Consider the following 11,827-nt stretch of genomic DNA (forward strand, 5'->3'; position numbering starts at 1 on the left):
CCGGGCCCGCCGAGACCGGGGAGTCTGGGTCCTCCGGAGGACCCGGCCTGTCGTTTTGGACACAGCCTGTGACACACTTTAGAAAAGGGGAGGGGCTTGTGTTGCCTCAGAAAAAGGGGCGTGGCTTGTGGAATTACAATTAAAAGGAATGCAGACCAAAGCATTGCAAGTCTGCCTTGTCTAAATGTAAAGAGACAGCCTCAAAATGAGCTGATCTGAGACACAGCTCAGAAAAGGGGCAGGGCTTGTGGAGTTACAATAAGGAGGAATTCAGACCAGTGCAATGTAGTTCTACTTTATGTAGACCCCAGCTGAAGGATTTAAAAGCATCATGTCTCCTTTCAGGAAAATAAAAGCTCTCTGGTTGTGAAGTAAAAACATCTTTTAAAGAAAAAACAGCCCCAAAMTGAAAATATAAAGATTAATCATCACCTAACTTAGTGATGAAATGAGCTGCTWACAAACCTGCTTCATAAGGTTCTCCCTCACTGGCCAGCTAGCCGTTAGCTTAGCCTGGATGAAGAGTTCTGATTGACAGCTCCTTCAGTAAGAATCATGACTGGTTCATGGTGTGTCCGGSTCTAATGTCAGGTTCTGGTTCTGKTTTCAGGACTGGATACGAGCAGGACGTCGAGTCTGGAGACACTGCTCACCTGGGAGACTGTCAAGGTACGACTTGTGTCCCGCGTCATGCCATCAGTCCTGCAACACGTACACACACAGTTCTCCTCACACGCACACACACTGAACACAAACACGAGCTCGTCATGCATACACCATGGTCCTGAAGCCCCAGCACCAGTAACATGTTATTAACATACATACATACGGTTCATGGCCACCTGTAACTGACATGTGCAGGTACRCGTCATGTTCAGCCCCTGCACACGAGCAGAAACTGAGCTTTTCTTGTTCCCACTGGTTTATTGTTCCTTCATGTGTAAGAGCTGAACATGAGCTGAACTTTAGTATCGATCAGAACCAGAGGACTTCCTGTTAGACCAAACCAGCTGCACTCAGAGTCTCAGACTTTCATTTAATTTGATTCTTTTACCTCTGAATCCCCTTATAATGATTTCTTGTCCTTTGAATTTTTTTAGCGTTTTTGGGCACTACTTCAGCGCCAGGTTACAAATCATTTGGCGACCCTACCTCTGGTTAGTTTGATCTTTTACTCCAATGGTTTCTTTCCTTGAGTTCAGCATTTCCTGCCCTTTCTTTTTCACCGTTCACCGCTGCTCTTCATCTCCTGCACTCCAACAGCTGTGGAATGCTAACAGCTCATTGCTCATCACCATAAAGAGCAGGAGCACCAGTCTGTGTTTCCACTGCTGTCCTGATCATCCTCGTGCATGCTCAACATTCATCTCTCATCACAGATGTTGTGCTCCAACCTTTTCTCAGAACCTCTTGGTTCTCTTTTCTCCCTCTCTAAAATAAAAAAAAACAAACTTTTACTGTAACAGACCTTTTTCACAATAGAAATTGACTGCGGTGGTTAAAACGTGCAGCTACAGGAGCTGTGAAATGATTAAATATATAAAAACATTCAGGTTTATTTTAAAAAAAGAAAAGACTGATCTTAATAAACTGATGACAGGAAYGGATGCTGGGATAAAAGTTTCATCAAAACGACCGGCTCGGCTGTGGGAAGCGTGCTCCTACTTTTAGCAGTGGTTCATGTCACCATTGCAACATAAATCACATAAAACTAATGTCAATAAAACTCATAGGAATACAATGAGATGAGCTGAGCTCCAAACTGACTTTAACTGCCACACTGTCTGAATTAGAAAGATTTCTTAGCAAACAACTTCTTACAGGCGCAATTTTCATGATCCACAAACAAATTATATATCAAAACGTAGACATTTTGTCTTCTTTCAGACAATATTTCTGATTTTTCTGTAGAATAAATGGTTTTAATTCAACTTGAGTCAGAAGTTAGGGAAGTACTACTTTTTGTCCTGTTTTCAATGTTCAATTTCTGTCATGATGCAGTTCAGAAGCAAAACAGCAACTATATTTAACTCATCGTATCTCTGAGATAAATATCTGTACAAATGTGAAACTTTCCTGAGCAAGAACCAATCTCTTCTGTCGCTCACAGGTCAAGAATTATTAAAATAGACCKTATAGTTTTCACACAGCGGCTGACTGAACTAAACTTTTCAGAGATTTGTCGTGCTGCAGATCCGTTCTGCCCCGCCCTGTAATGACATCACAATCAGGCCTTCTGATTGGCTGAGGCTGTTGCTGGGCAGAGTAGCCTCTTGAGTGACAGAACAACAAGGGGCTTTATGTAACCCAACATGGCTCCCAGATTGTTCAACTGTCTTAAGACATACAAAGCTGAAATTTGGTGGGGTGGTAGCTGAGAGCTAGCTCAACACATTCTGAATGCTAATCAGAAGGTTAAGCTAACTGCTAATGCTAATTTAAGAAAAACCTCTAATTCAGCCATTTTAAGACTTACAGAGCTGAAAACTGGTAAAGTAGGAGCCAAGAACAAGCTTTRACAAATTATGAATRAATAAAAATACAAGAYGGCCACCAGAGCTGACTTGAAACTGCAATAACYCRTTTTAAAACATTTTTAGCTAAAATTTRGTGTGGTGGTAGCTAAGAAGGGTCTCCATCACGTACTGAAGCAAAATCAAAAATCCAAGATGGCCRCCATGACTRAAATGCTAAATTGACCAAAACTTAGCCATTTTTAGATATATTTGGATCAAATTTAAGGTGGTAGATCACAGGGATCTCCAACAATCAGTAAATTAATATCTTTATTTAAACTATACGGCACATGGCAAGTCCTTTCAGTTTTTCCAGGGTCTGTTTAAGTGTTTACTATCAAACAACTCAGCGTGTCACTTCCTGAAAAGGACAAAGATCGGTTCAAACTGGACTTTAAATTCATTTAGAAATCACTCAGTGTTCAGCCAGTGCTCATGTTTTATAGTGTTTAAATAAAAGAATGACACGTTTGTGASAGGGTGAATTAAAGTCTTGGAGTCAGTCTGTTGTGTCAGAACCGAGCCTTTCAATGGATCAGGACTACGTGACAAACCCAGCTATAAGAGATTACACTGCGAGGATGGGAAATTATTTAATAATCCAATAAATCACGTGGATTCCACCATAAAATAAAGAGTTCAAAGGGAAGCAGGGAAGTCATTAAATCCACTTTATTGGTTCTACTTTGGAAAAACTGAGTTTAATTCTGACGGGATTAACGAGCTAACGGTTAATCTGAGACTGAAACAAATGGTGGACAGTACTTTATTAAATGTTTCACCTCCATCAGCACTGCACGGTTCCTCCTGCAGGGAGCTACAGCTAGCTGCTGCCGTTAACCTGTTTCTGTGAAAAAGGTCTGTCATTTTGTCAAACTACACTTTTGGTCCTTTTCTTACTCAACATTCTGCTCATTCCTGCTGACTCAGACTCACCTGCACAGGTTGTTAATGGTTTGTTTGTCACCACAGACATGGAGTTTCCATCAACACCAGTCACTGTCCAGCCCAGTGAGCCCATACACCCCCCTGTACCCTTACCCAGTCAGACCCCCAGCCCTGAGCCCGCTCCGGAGCTCTACGGCTCGGGCTTTGCTCTGCAGGATGACCCGGCTACCTCCCACTCTTTAGACTCTATGCCGGGGGGGCGAGAGGGTAAGAGGAGGCGGCCAGATGCTGCCTGAGCTGATGTGATAGCTGCTAGAGAGCTGAACTGTCCCTTTAGGAGGGTCCTGCACGTAGAGGACCACTTCATCCTCATCTGCTGCTGGATGTCCTGTCTCTGCTTTTCTTTTAACTCATGTCCTCTTATCAGGCGCTAAACCTGGACTGATTTATTTCTTTAAAAGAGGTGTTTCTGTGAGGTAATCAGTAGTAGTCAATGTCTTACCTGCAGCAGACAACATTTCATTTTGGAGAATCAGGAAACAGTTCTCGTGGAGTCCAGCTAAGTGTTCACCGGTCTGATCCAACACTGATTTCTGCCACATAAAACAATTTTTCAATAATTAAACCTCTTTTTGTGAAAAATTATTGTATTTTATTTACATTATTTTACTGAATATTTACTGAGAAGACTGTTAGTGCTGGAACATGTCCAGCTTTTCTAACTACTCGATGTAAAGTCAAACTTATTTTCATGCATGAAGCAACAAAAAATCCTTAAAGTACCTGTGACATGCGTATGCTTCAAATACAAAAAGTCAAAGAAAACATCTTTATATTTAAAAAAAGTTGGAATAATACACACGATTTAACCCATTTTGTCTCATAACTGGCACATTGTTTGTTGAACTTGGCTCAGCCAAAGTAAAACAGGAAGTGACATCAAAGGGGAACTCTTTAACAAAAAAATCTCTGGTCTTTGTTTATTGAAACAATATTATTTAAACTCTTCTTCATCTCTGATAGAGACTCAAAATAATCTAAAGAAACCAGATTTTTCTCTATAGTCTGTGTTGTTGGCTGTTGTAGCAACGCTCTGTTTACATGCTGACATTCTCCTGTGACATCACTTCCTGTTTCTTCACAGGCAAATATCTCAACAACTGTTCATCTCAGCAACATGAAATTTATTTTGCAATATTTTATCAATGTCCTCTTTCTAAAAATGCATTCATATGTATTACAAAAATTTGACGTCACAGGCACTTTAAAACTTAAGAGAATAAACTCACATTCATACAGATGTACTGACAGAATCAGAAACAGTAGAAATACAAAATAAACAATAACTCAACAGAAACATTTAGAACTTTGGGAAATAAAGGATCAAATTAAAGCTGTTAGTTGAAATTAGCCTCAGTCTGATTAGCAATTAGCTCGACTCCACCAGACTCTGACAGCTCAACTGCAGGTAAGACATTCACAATTGATAACTACTCAACAGAACCTCATTTCCTTTCTTTAAAGAATTGTAAATATAGTCTTTTCTCTCATAGATTAGTTAACTGTTAGCCGTAGCAACAGTTTCCCGGCTGCTGGACCCTGACCGCCCCGTCACTGCTGTGGCTGCACGGTGGACCACTAACTCTTCTAACACCTGTGGTTACTAACAAACCTCCTGTAGAGCAGAAAGATCTCCAGAATCAGTGCAAACTGTGCTTCTCTGTCCCCGAACGATAATCTGTTGGTCTCCTCACTCAACCCTTTAAGGCTGAACTAACAGCTTCCTGTAGATAAGAGTGTCGGCTGATGTTCGCCGGTGTTTCGGCCACAAGCTGCTGGAATCTGAACGTAGCTTGTTAGCTTGATTTGTTTAGTAAAAAGCCTGTTTCCAGTCAGACGTGCAGGTTTCTGCTGTGGGGGGGTTTAACCGATGCCTTGCTGTTTTGTAGGGATTTGGGATAACCACACAGGTGACAGCGACCAGATGGTCCACATGAACATCCTCATCACCTGCGTCTTCGCTGCCTTCCTCATGGGCGCCCTGCTAGCCGGGCTGATCGTGTTCTGCTACCGGGACTCCGTCCTCCGCAAGCCCAAACACGTCCACAAAGACGCAGAGTCCGCCCCGTCCTGTTCGGACTCCACTGGGAGTTTCATCAAGCTCAACGGCCTCTTTGACAGCCCCGTGAAGGTGCAGCCCCGATCTGAAGCCATGTAACTGTGCAACATGTCTAACTGAGTCTAACCTGCTTCTTCTCATGTTCTTCTCATGTTCTCAGGAGTACGAAGCCAACATTGATTCTCCCAAGCTGTACACCAACCTGCTGACCAACGGGAAGGATCTGAACACCCCCAATGTGGACATCAAGACCATGATCCTACGGGACAGCTGTCAGCCGCCCGAGCTGGCCGCTCTACCGACCCCAGAGTCCACCCCCGTCCTCCAGCAGAAAGGCCTCCAGCCCATCAAGAACCAGTGGGACAAGGCCCACAGCAAGCTCAGCGGGTCCAGGAAGGAGTCCAACTCCTCAGCCAAGAGTCCACAGTTCCTGCCCTCGTCCCCTTCTCCCGTCAACGCCCACCACCCTCACCCCTCCCTGGGACACTCCAACATTCCCAGTGCGGTGGTCCTGCCCAACGCCACTCACAGCCAGCCCGAGCTGGACGACGGAGACGAGACTCTGCCACGTTCCTCTGACAAGAAGATGAAGAACGCCGACCCTAAAGTGGGTAAGAAGGATCAGAGGAGAGCGGTGGACGCTCGGAACACGCTGAACGACCTGTTAAAGCATCTCAACGACTCCAACCCCAAGGCCATTCTTCAGGACGGGTCGGGACCCCGCCCCAGACCACAGCTGACACTGGAGCCCATGGAGGAACTGACCGAGATCCCCCCCAAAGTACCCAGCCGTGAGGCTTCGCTCTACTCTCCCTCCTCCTCTCTGCCGAGGCACAGCCCCACCAAACGGGTCGACGTGCCCTTGCCTTCCACCCCCACCACCCCAACGGGGAGCCTGAGCATGGGGGGCACCCTGGAGAGGCAACGAGGGGCTTACCAGCTCCACCGGAGTGCCTCCCACAGGCAGTCTTTATCCACCTCAACAAGCGGGGTAACTATGGGGGTGTCCCGCCAACACAGTATGAACAGAGGCGGCTACATGCCCCCCACGCCCCCCTCCAGACTGGACTCTCACGGTGGGGCGGTGGTGRCGTCGGGGATGCCCTCGCCTCACCAGCCCTCTGTGTCCCGACAGAGCAGCTACAGTGGCCACGGGTCGCTCCCTCGCACGGGGCTCAAACGGACTCCATCTTTAAAGCCGGACGTACCCCCCAAGCCCAACGGGTTTCCCCCACAGACTCCACAGATGCGAGTGGTCAACAAGTACAGCTACTGAACCAGCATGGACTCGAAACGTCGAGCTCTGAGGGGCTCGGGGGGTGTGGGTGAAATCAGGCCTGTTATGTGATTCTGTTGTGGAACAACGTGCACACTCTCTGAAACAACGTGCACACTCTCTGAAACAACGTGCACACTCTCTGAAACAACGTGCACACTCTCTGAAAGGGAAAACTACACAGTTGGCCAAAGATACTCACTGGAGCTCCCTGGACCCCGCCTCCTTCCTGTACCCTGCAGCCACAGATAAGAAGAGTGGACTGCGGTGAATCGGGCCCCGGGTGGTGCCTGTTCCCAGGGAAGGTGCTGCAGGGGGGGCCGCTGAGTGTACGGGGCACCAGGGCATACATGGTTGAATACTTGAACAGTGGTGAAACCTTACTGCCCTCGAGTACTGTCTTCCCTCTAATGTGAAATTAACAGAGCAGAGGTGGGCTCTGATAGGAGGAAGGAAGTCATCACTTTAAATGATGACAAACAGCTGAACTGAGCAGGAAACAAATAAACAAATCAAAAGTTTGGAGTGTGTTGGGGGGACAGGACCCTCTCTCATGTAAAGGCTGCACATGTTTGGTCTGGGGGGGGTGGCACCTGCCAGAGGAAGCACCTCCACCTGAAGACCTGAGTCACTGTTTTAACGCTGCAGCCTGAGTGCTGTGTGTCGAGCTGTAACCTGTTAAAGGATCCAGGACTAGTTATAACATTAGACTTTATTACATAAACATATATTTTACTGTAAAGACTGTAAAAATACTGTAGGCTGTTTAGTTTTGTAAATTTTTTAAAATACATTTTAACACAGATGGAGCCATTTTATTTCCACACAAAGCATTCTGGGTAAATGATGACGTGGATAGGTCCTCGGTGCGAGGCTGCTAGCGAGCTATATCCACCCTGAAGGTTAATCTTGGACAATATCTGATGATCGACTCTTTTAAATGAAACCAGAGAGCGTTGACAGAGAGGAGAAGGTAGAAATGACTCAGCCTGGAACTGAAAATATGGATGGAGGACAACAGAGCTGCTTCATGGAAGAACAACCTCAGATTAGCCTGTTAGCTTTAGCGTTAGCCCCAATGCTATATGTATTAGCTCAGTTCCAGGCTGAGTCATTTCTACCTTCTCCTCTCTGTCAACGCTCTCTGGTTTCATTTAAAAGAGTCGATCATCAGATATTGTCCAAGATTAACCTTCAGGGTGGATATAGCTCGCTAGCAGCCTCGCACCGAGGACCTATCCACGTCATCATTTACCCAGAATGCTTTGTGTGGAAATAAAATGGCTCCGTCTGTGTTAAAATATATTTTTAAAAATTATAAAAACTAAACAGCCTTCAGTATTTTTACAGTCTTTATTTTACAGTTAAAATAAATGTTTATCAAATAATGTCTAATTTTACAAGTAATCGTGGATCCGTTTAAAGCTGTGGACTCACTGGTTCTACTGGGTCTCACAGAAACAGGAACTCTGTAACTGACTGGGAAATTTAACTTGATATTTGCTGCTACTGGTTTCTGTGTTTGCTGAACGGTGTGTTTGGACCACAGGTGGACCGCCTGAGTTCTGAGTGAGGACTTCTGTTTGTTTTTACTCTAAAGGGCATAAATTGATTAAATGGAGCAACCAAACTAATAAAACTGAGACGTCAGAGAAAACATTTCTCTGCAGGAATGAAACAAACCCAAACCTCCGTTGTTCTTTAGTAGAATTACACTGGTGGTCCTCATAAGTCTGTATGTAGCTGTGCTTTAAACACAACAATTTCATCTCATTTTAAACTTAATTTAATCTTTTTTACCTTTTAAAAGAACTTATTAATGTGAAATTAACACTAAACCAGTACTTTAGACCAACATTAGATCTACATTTCTGCACTCCTGTTAAATCTGCTTCCTRAAGGTGGTGACATCTCACTGGTTTGTGACGGTTGGTGATGCTAAATTAATTGGGTTTTAATAAAGTCTTAATGTTTGTGGTCCACTGAGCAGTGGGCGTGGCCTGTTTGTGAAAATCACGGCTTGTAAAGCTGTACTTTTGGCCGTGCACATTATTYATTTGCCCACATTATGGTTAGACAGGAGTGAAGAGTTTTTACTGTCGTCAGAGTGGACGCTGCAGGCTGTCCATGTTTCCTCTCAGAGCTAGGGTTGGTGATATTGGCAAAAAAAAATGTAATCCTGATTAACTGTAGTATTTAGCTGATAACGATTAATACGATTATTAATCACCTGGAGTCCCCTGCATGTCATCGTCACATGACCAGTTTAAACGACTCTGTGGGAAAGATTTGATCTCTGTAAAACTCTGTTCCAAATTGTGCAAAAAGTACRAACTTCAGGCTTTACATCAGTTTTTAAACTGTTGATAGACCAAGTAAAACCAGAGTTATGATGAAKWAATGACAGAACTTTTTAAATGTTTGTCATATCTGAAGCACCGAGCTGACAGACCTGACTCCAGTCYGCTGGTGTCGATCGTATTCATCGTCAAAAAAAAAACAATAATTTTCTGATGATTAATTGCAAACGACACAATTTTTGCCACAGACGGGTTGGAGACGCCCAGAGAGAAAATTTGTTGCACAARTGATTGAAAACTCAAGCAACTCGAAGAAACCTGTGATAAAACCTGAGCACCAACGAGTCACAGTCCAGACAGAGCTCACCTGCAGTAAACAACAAGTTTTCTCCTCAAAGCTGGACCAAACTAATGCTGGATGAACAACAGGAGGAGGTGTGGTCTGTCCCCCCTGCCCCTGAACAACCATCAACATTTCCTAAACACGCGTCATGCTGGGAATGACCAGGTCCTGTAAATACTACAAGGAGCAGAAATGTTTTAGGAGAGAGAACCTGAATCTGTGCAATGTGTGCCTTACTCATGAACAAACTGTACTCCTGGCCACGGCTCGTTTGTCACGAGTCGAGTGTTTTTATAGCAGATGTCTGAAACAGAGAATCACTACCTAAACTTTAGAGTCCAGCTGTCCGTCAGACGGAAACTAAAACTGTGATTCTGTTTTTATATTCGTAAAGAGACGACAGCCTCTCTCCTCCTCTGTGCTCTGCAGCTGATGTGACGCTTGATAAAACATGAAATATTAATATTTATGTGACAGAAGTTCACCTCAAACACCACCAGACTGTCTCCTGTCATCAGGATCACAGCAGGGACGCCACAGAAACCTTCAGCTGGGGAACAGTTKGGAGAWCTTCCAAAGTTCTGAGTTCTGGGAATGAACTGGAGTCATTTAAACAAAGGTTTGGTTTTATCTAAAGCAGATCCTGTTTGACCCAAAGCTTCATGAAAATAACTTTAATTACCTGTAACTGTGTCACATTTCTGAATTATCCTTTTTGTTTTATAAACACATGCATACGACTCTGAACAGAACTGTCCCCATATGTCCCACCTGGTCCCCATATGTCCCACCTGGTCCCCATATGTCCCACCTGGTCCCCATATGTCCCACCTGGTACCCACATGTCCCACCTGGTCCCCATATGTCCCACCTGGTCCTGCATGTCCAGGTGTATCAGCTCTGAGCACGCTCAGTGAAGAACCAACCTTTAAATTCCAGGTTCATTTCCAGTTATTCTCATGGAAACTAGCTGTGCCACCTACATGATGTTCTGGAGCAGGGTGGTGGTGAACAGTGAATGTAACCCTGACCTGTGGGATGTGGGGGGGTCGGATCACTGTGAGGAAGACAGCAGGACTTCCTGCTCACAGCCAACGTTTTAACAGTTTTCACAGGAAATCTGTCTGTTGGTGCGAGCAGCGGCGGCAGCGGCGGCGGCGGCGGCGGCGGCAGCGGCGGCGGCGGCGGAGCAGGGTCTGTAATTTCCAGGATTCCAGCGACAGGACTTGTTTTGATTGGCCAGACTGGGGGTCATTTCTCTGGTAGCAGCTGGGCACAGGATTCGGGTTTAGCCCAAAGCCACATTTTGTTTACATGATGATTGTATGTAAAGACGTCTGCTGTCAGCTAACAGTGTTGTACGTTGCATTATGACCTGATTTTTAATCCAAACTCAAGCTTTTATATTTCAGAACCTTTTGTTTTTGTCTCGTAGYGTTGATTTAAATACTGTGCAACCCGGATGTATATCAGAGTATTTGAGCGTGTACATACGTTGTAAAGTTGTACTGTGAATGTGTAAATATTTCAGTTTTTTGTTCTTTCATTTTTTTAGTTGGTTTTTGTAACACGGCATGTATAGTTGAAATTAAACATTACTGCACAGAAAGTGTGTTTTTGGGTTGATTCTGTTTAAAGATGTTGAAGCTTGTTGGAGCAGCTTAGCATGAATTAGCATGGCTCGGCTACGAGGCGTTAGCATGTTCAATCTGAGGATTTGGGCCTTCAGACGTGTGCAGGAGCCATGAGAAGCTTTAGCTGGTTTTTACGGCCGTGTCCCGGCTGATCCAACATCACAGACTGAATGATTAACACTATTTTTAGATCCGGGTTGTTTTGATGTTTGAGGCAAACGCAGAGTCACCAGAACCACAGAGCATGTGGGAAACCTTCCAGAGTAACATGTTCCTCTGCTCGCCAAACATCTGGACTAACAACTGCTTTGGGCATCAGATCTAAACCTAAATGAGGCTGCAGCACACAGACACACACACACACACACACACACACACACACACACTTCATTACATGTCTCCTGCCTGCACCATCCAGAGCTCAGATATGAACTCTGATCAAACACGTTGGAACAAATAACGAGTGATGGTTTGATAAAGAGACGATCACACTTCAAAGTGACCAAATCATCTTCWTTAGTTTTTCAGATCTGATGAGCTGACACATTTCCAAACACAAAACTCCAGTTTCTGCACACACCTGGTCATTAACACCTGGATGAAGCTGTTCAAAGTTACACATGGCTGCAGAGAAAAAAAACGTTTTTATAYCAATTGATGATTTGGAACTTGCAGCGTTTCCAACTGTGTATGTGTTATATGTTTTATTTATATATACAGTGGTTTGCAAAAGTATTCATACCCCTTGAAC

The 11,827-nt window shown here is 44.5% G+C and overlaps 2 protein-coding genes across 5 annotated transcripts in view; one reads left to right on the top strand and one right to left on the bottom strand.

The window, feature by feature from the left end:
- sema6d (semaphorin 6D) overlaps positions 1-7,320 on the top strand; it is a gene marked incomplete in the record, with an annotated part of 32,775 nt that extends 25,455 nt beyond the window's left edge. Inside the window, 5 exon segments of one of the 4 annotated variants that reach the window (XM_014025979.1) lie at positions 611-669; positions 1,101-1,157; positions 3,489-3,671; positions 5,354-5,595; positions 5,684-7,320. In XM_014025979.1, the coding sequence (XP_013881433.1) occupies positions 611-669; positions 1,101-1,157; positions 3,489-3,671; positions 5,354-5,595; positions 5,684-6,799 (1,657 nt within the window). 4 annotated transcript variants of the gene reach the window in all.
- Positions 7,321-10,108: 2,788 nt separating this feature from the next.
- On the bottom strand, positions 10,109-10,613 carry LOC106530381 (myristoylated alanine-rich C-kinase substrate; the record flags this gene model as incomplete). Its single annotated transcript, XM_014025984.1, is given in 1 exon segment — positions 10,109-10,613. A coding segment is annotated over 1 exon segment (72 nt), but the record flags the coding sequence as incomplete, so codon positions are not given.
- Positions 10,614-11,827: the final 1,214 nt, after the last annotated feature.

The sequence above is a fragment of the Austrofundulus limnaeus genome, unplaced genomic scaffold, assembly GCF_001266775.1.
Source record: "Austrofundulus limnaeus strain Quisiro unplaced genomic scaffold, Austrofundulus_limnaeus-1.0 Scaffold513, whole genome shotgun sequence".
Classification (NCBI taxonomy): domain Eukaryota; kingdom Metazoa; phylum Chordata; class Actinopteri; order Cyprinodontiformes; family Rivulidae; genus Austrofundulus; species Austrofundulus limnaeus.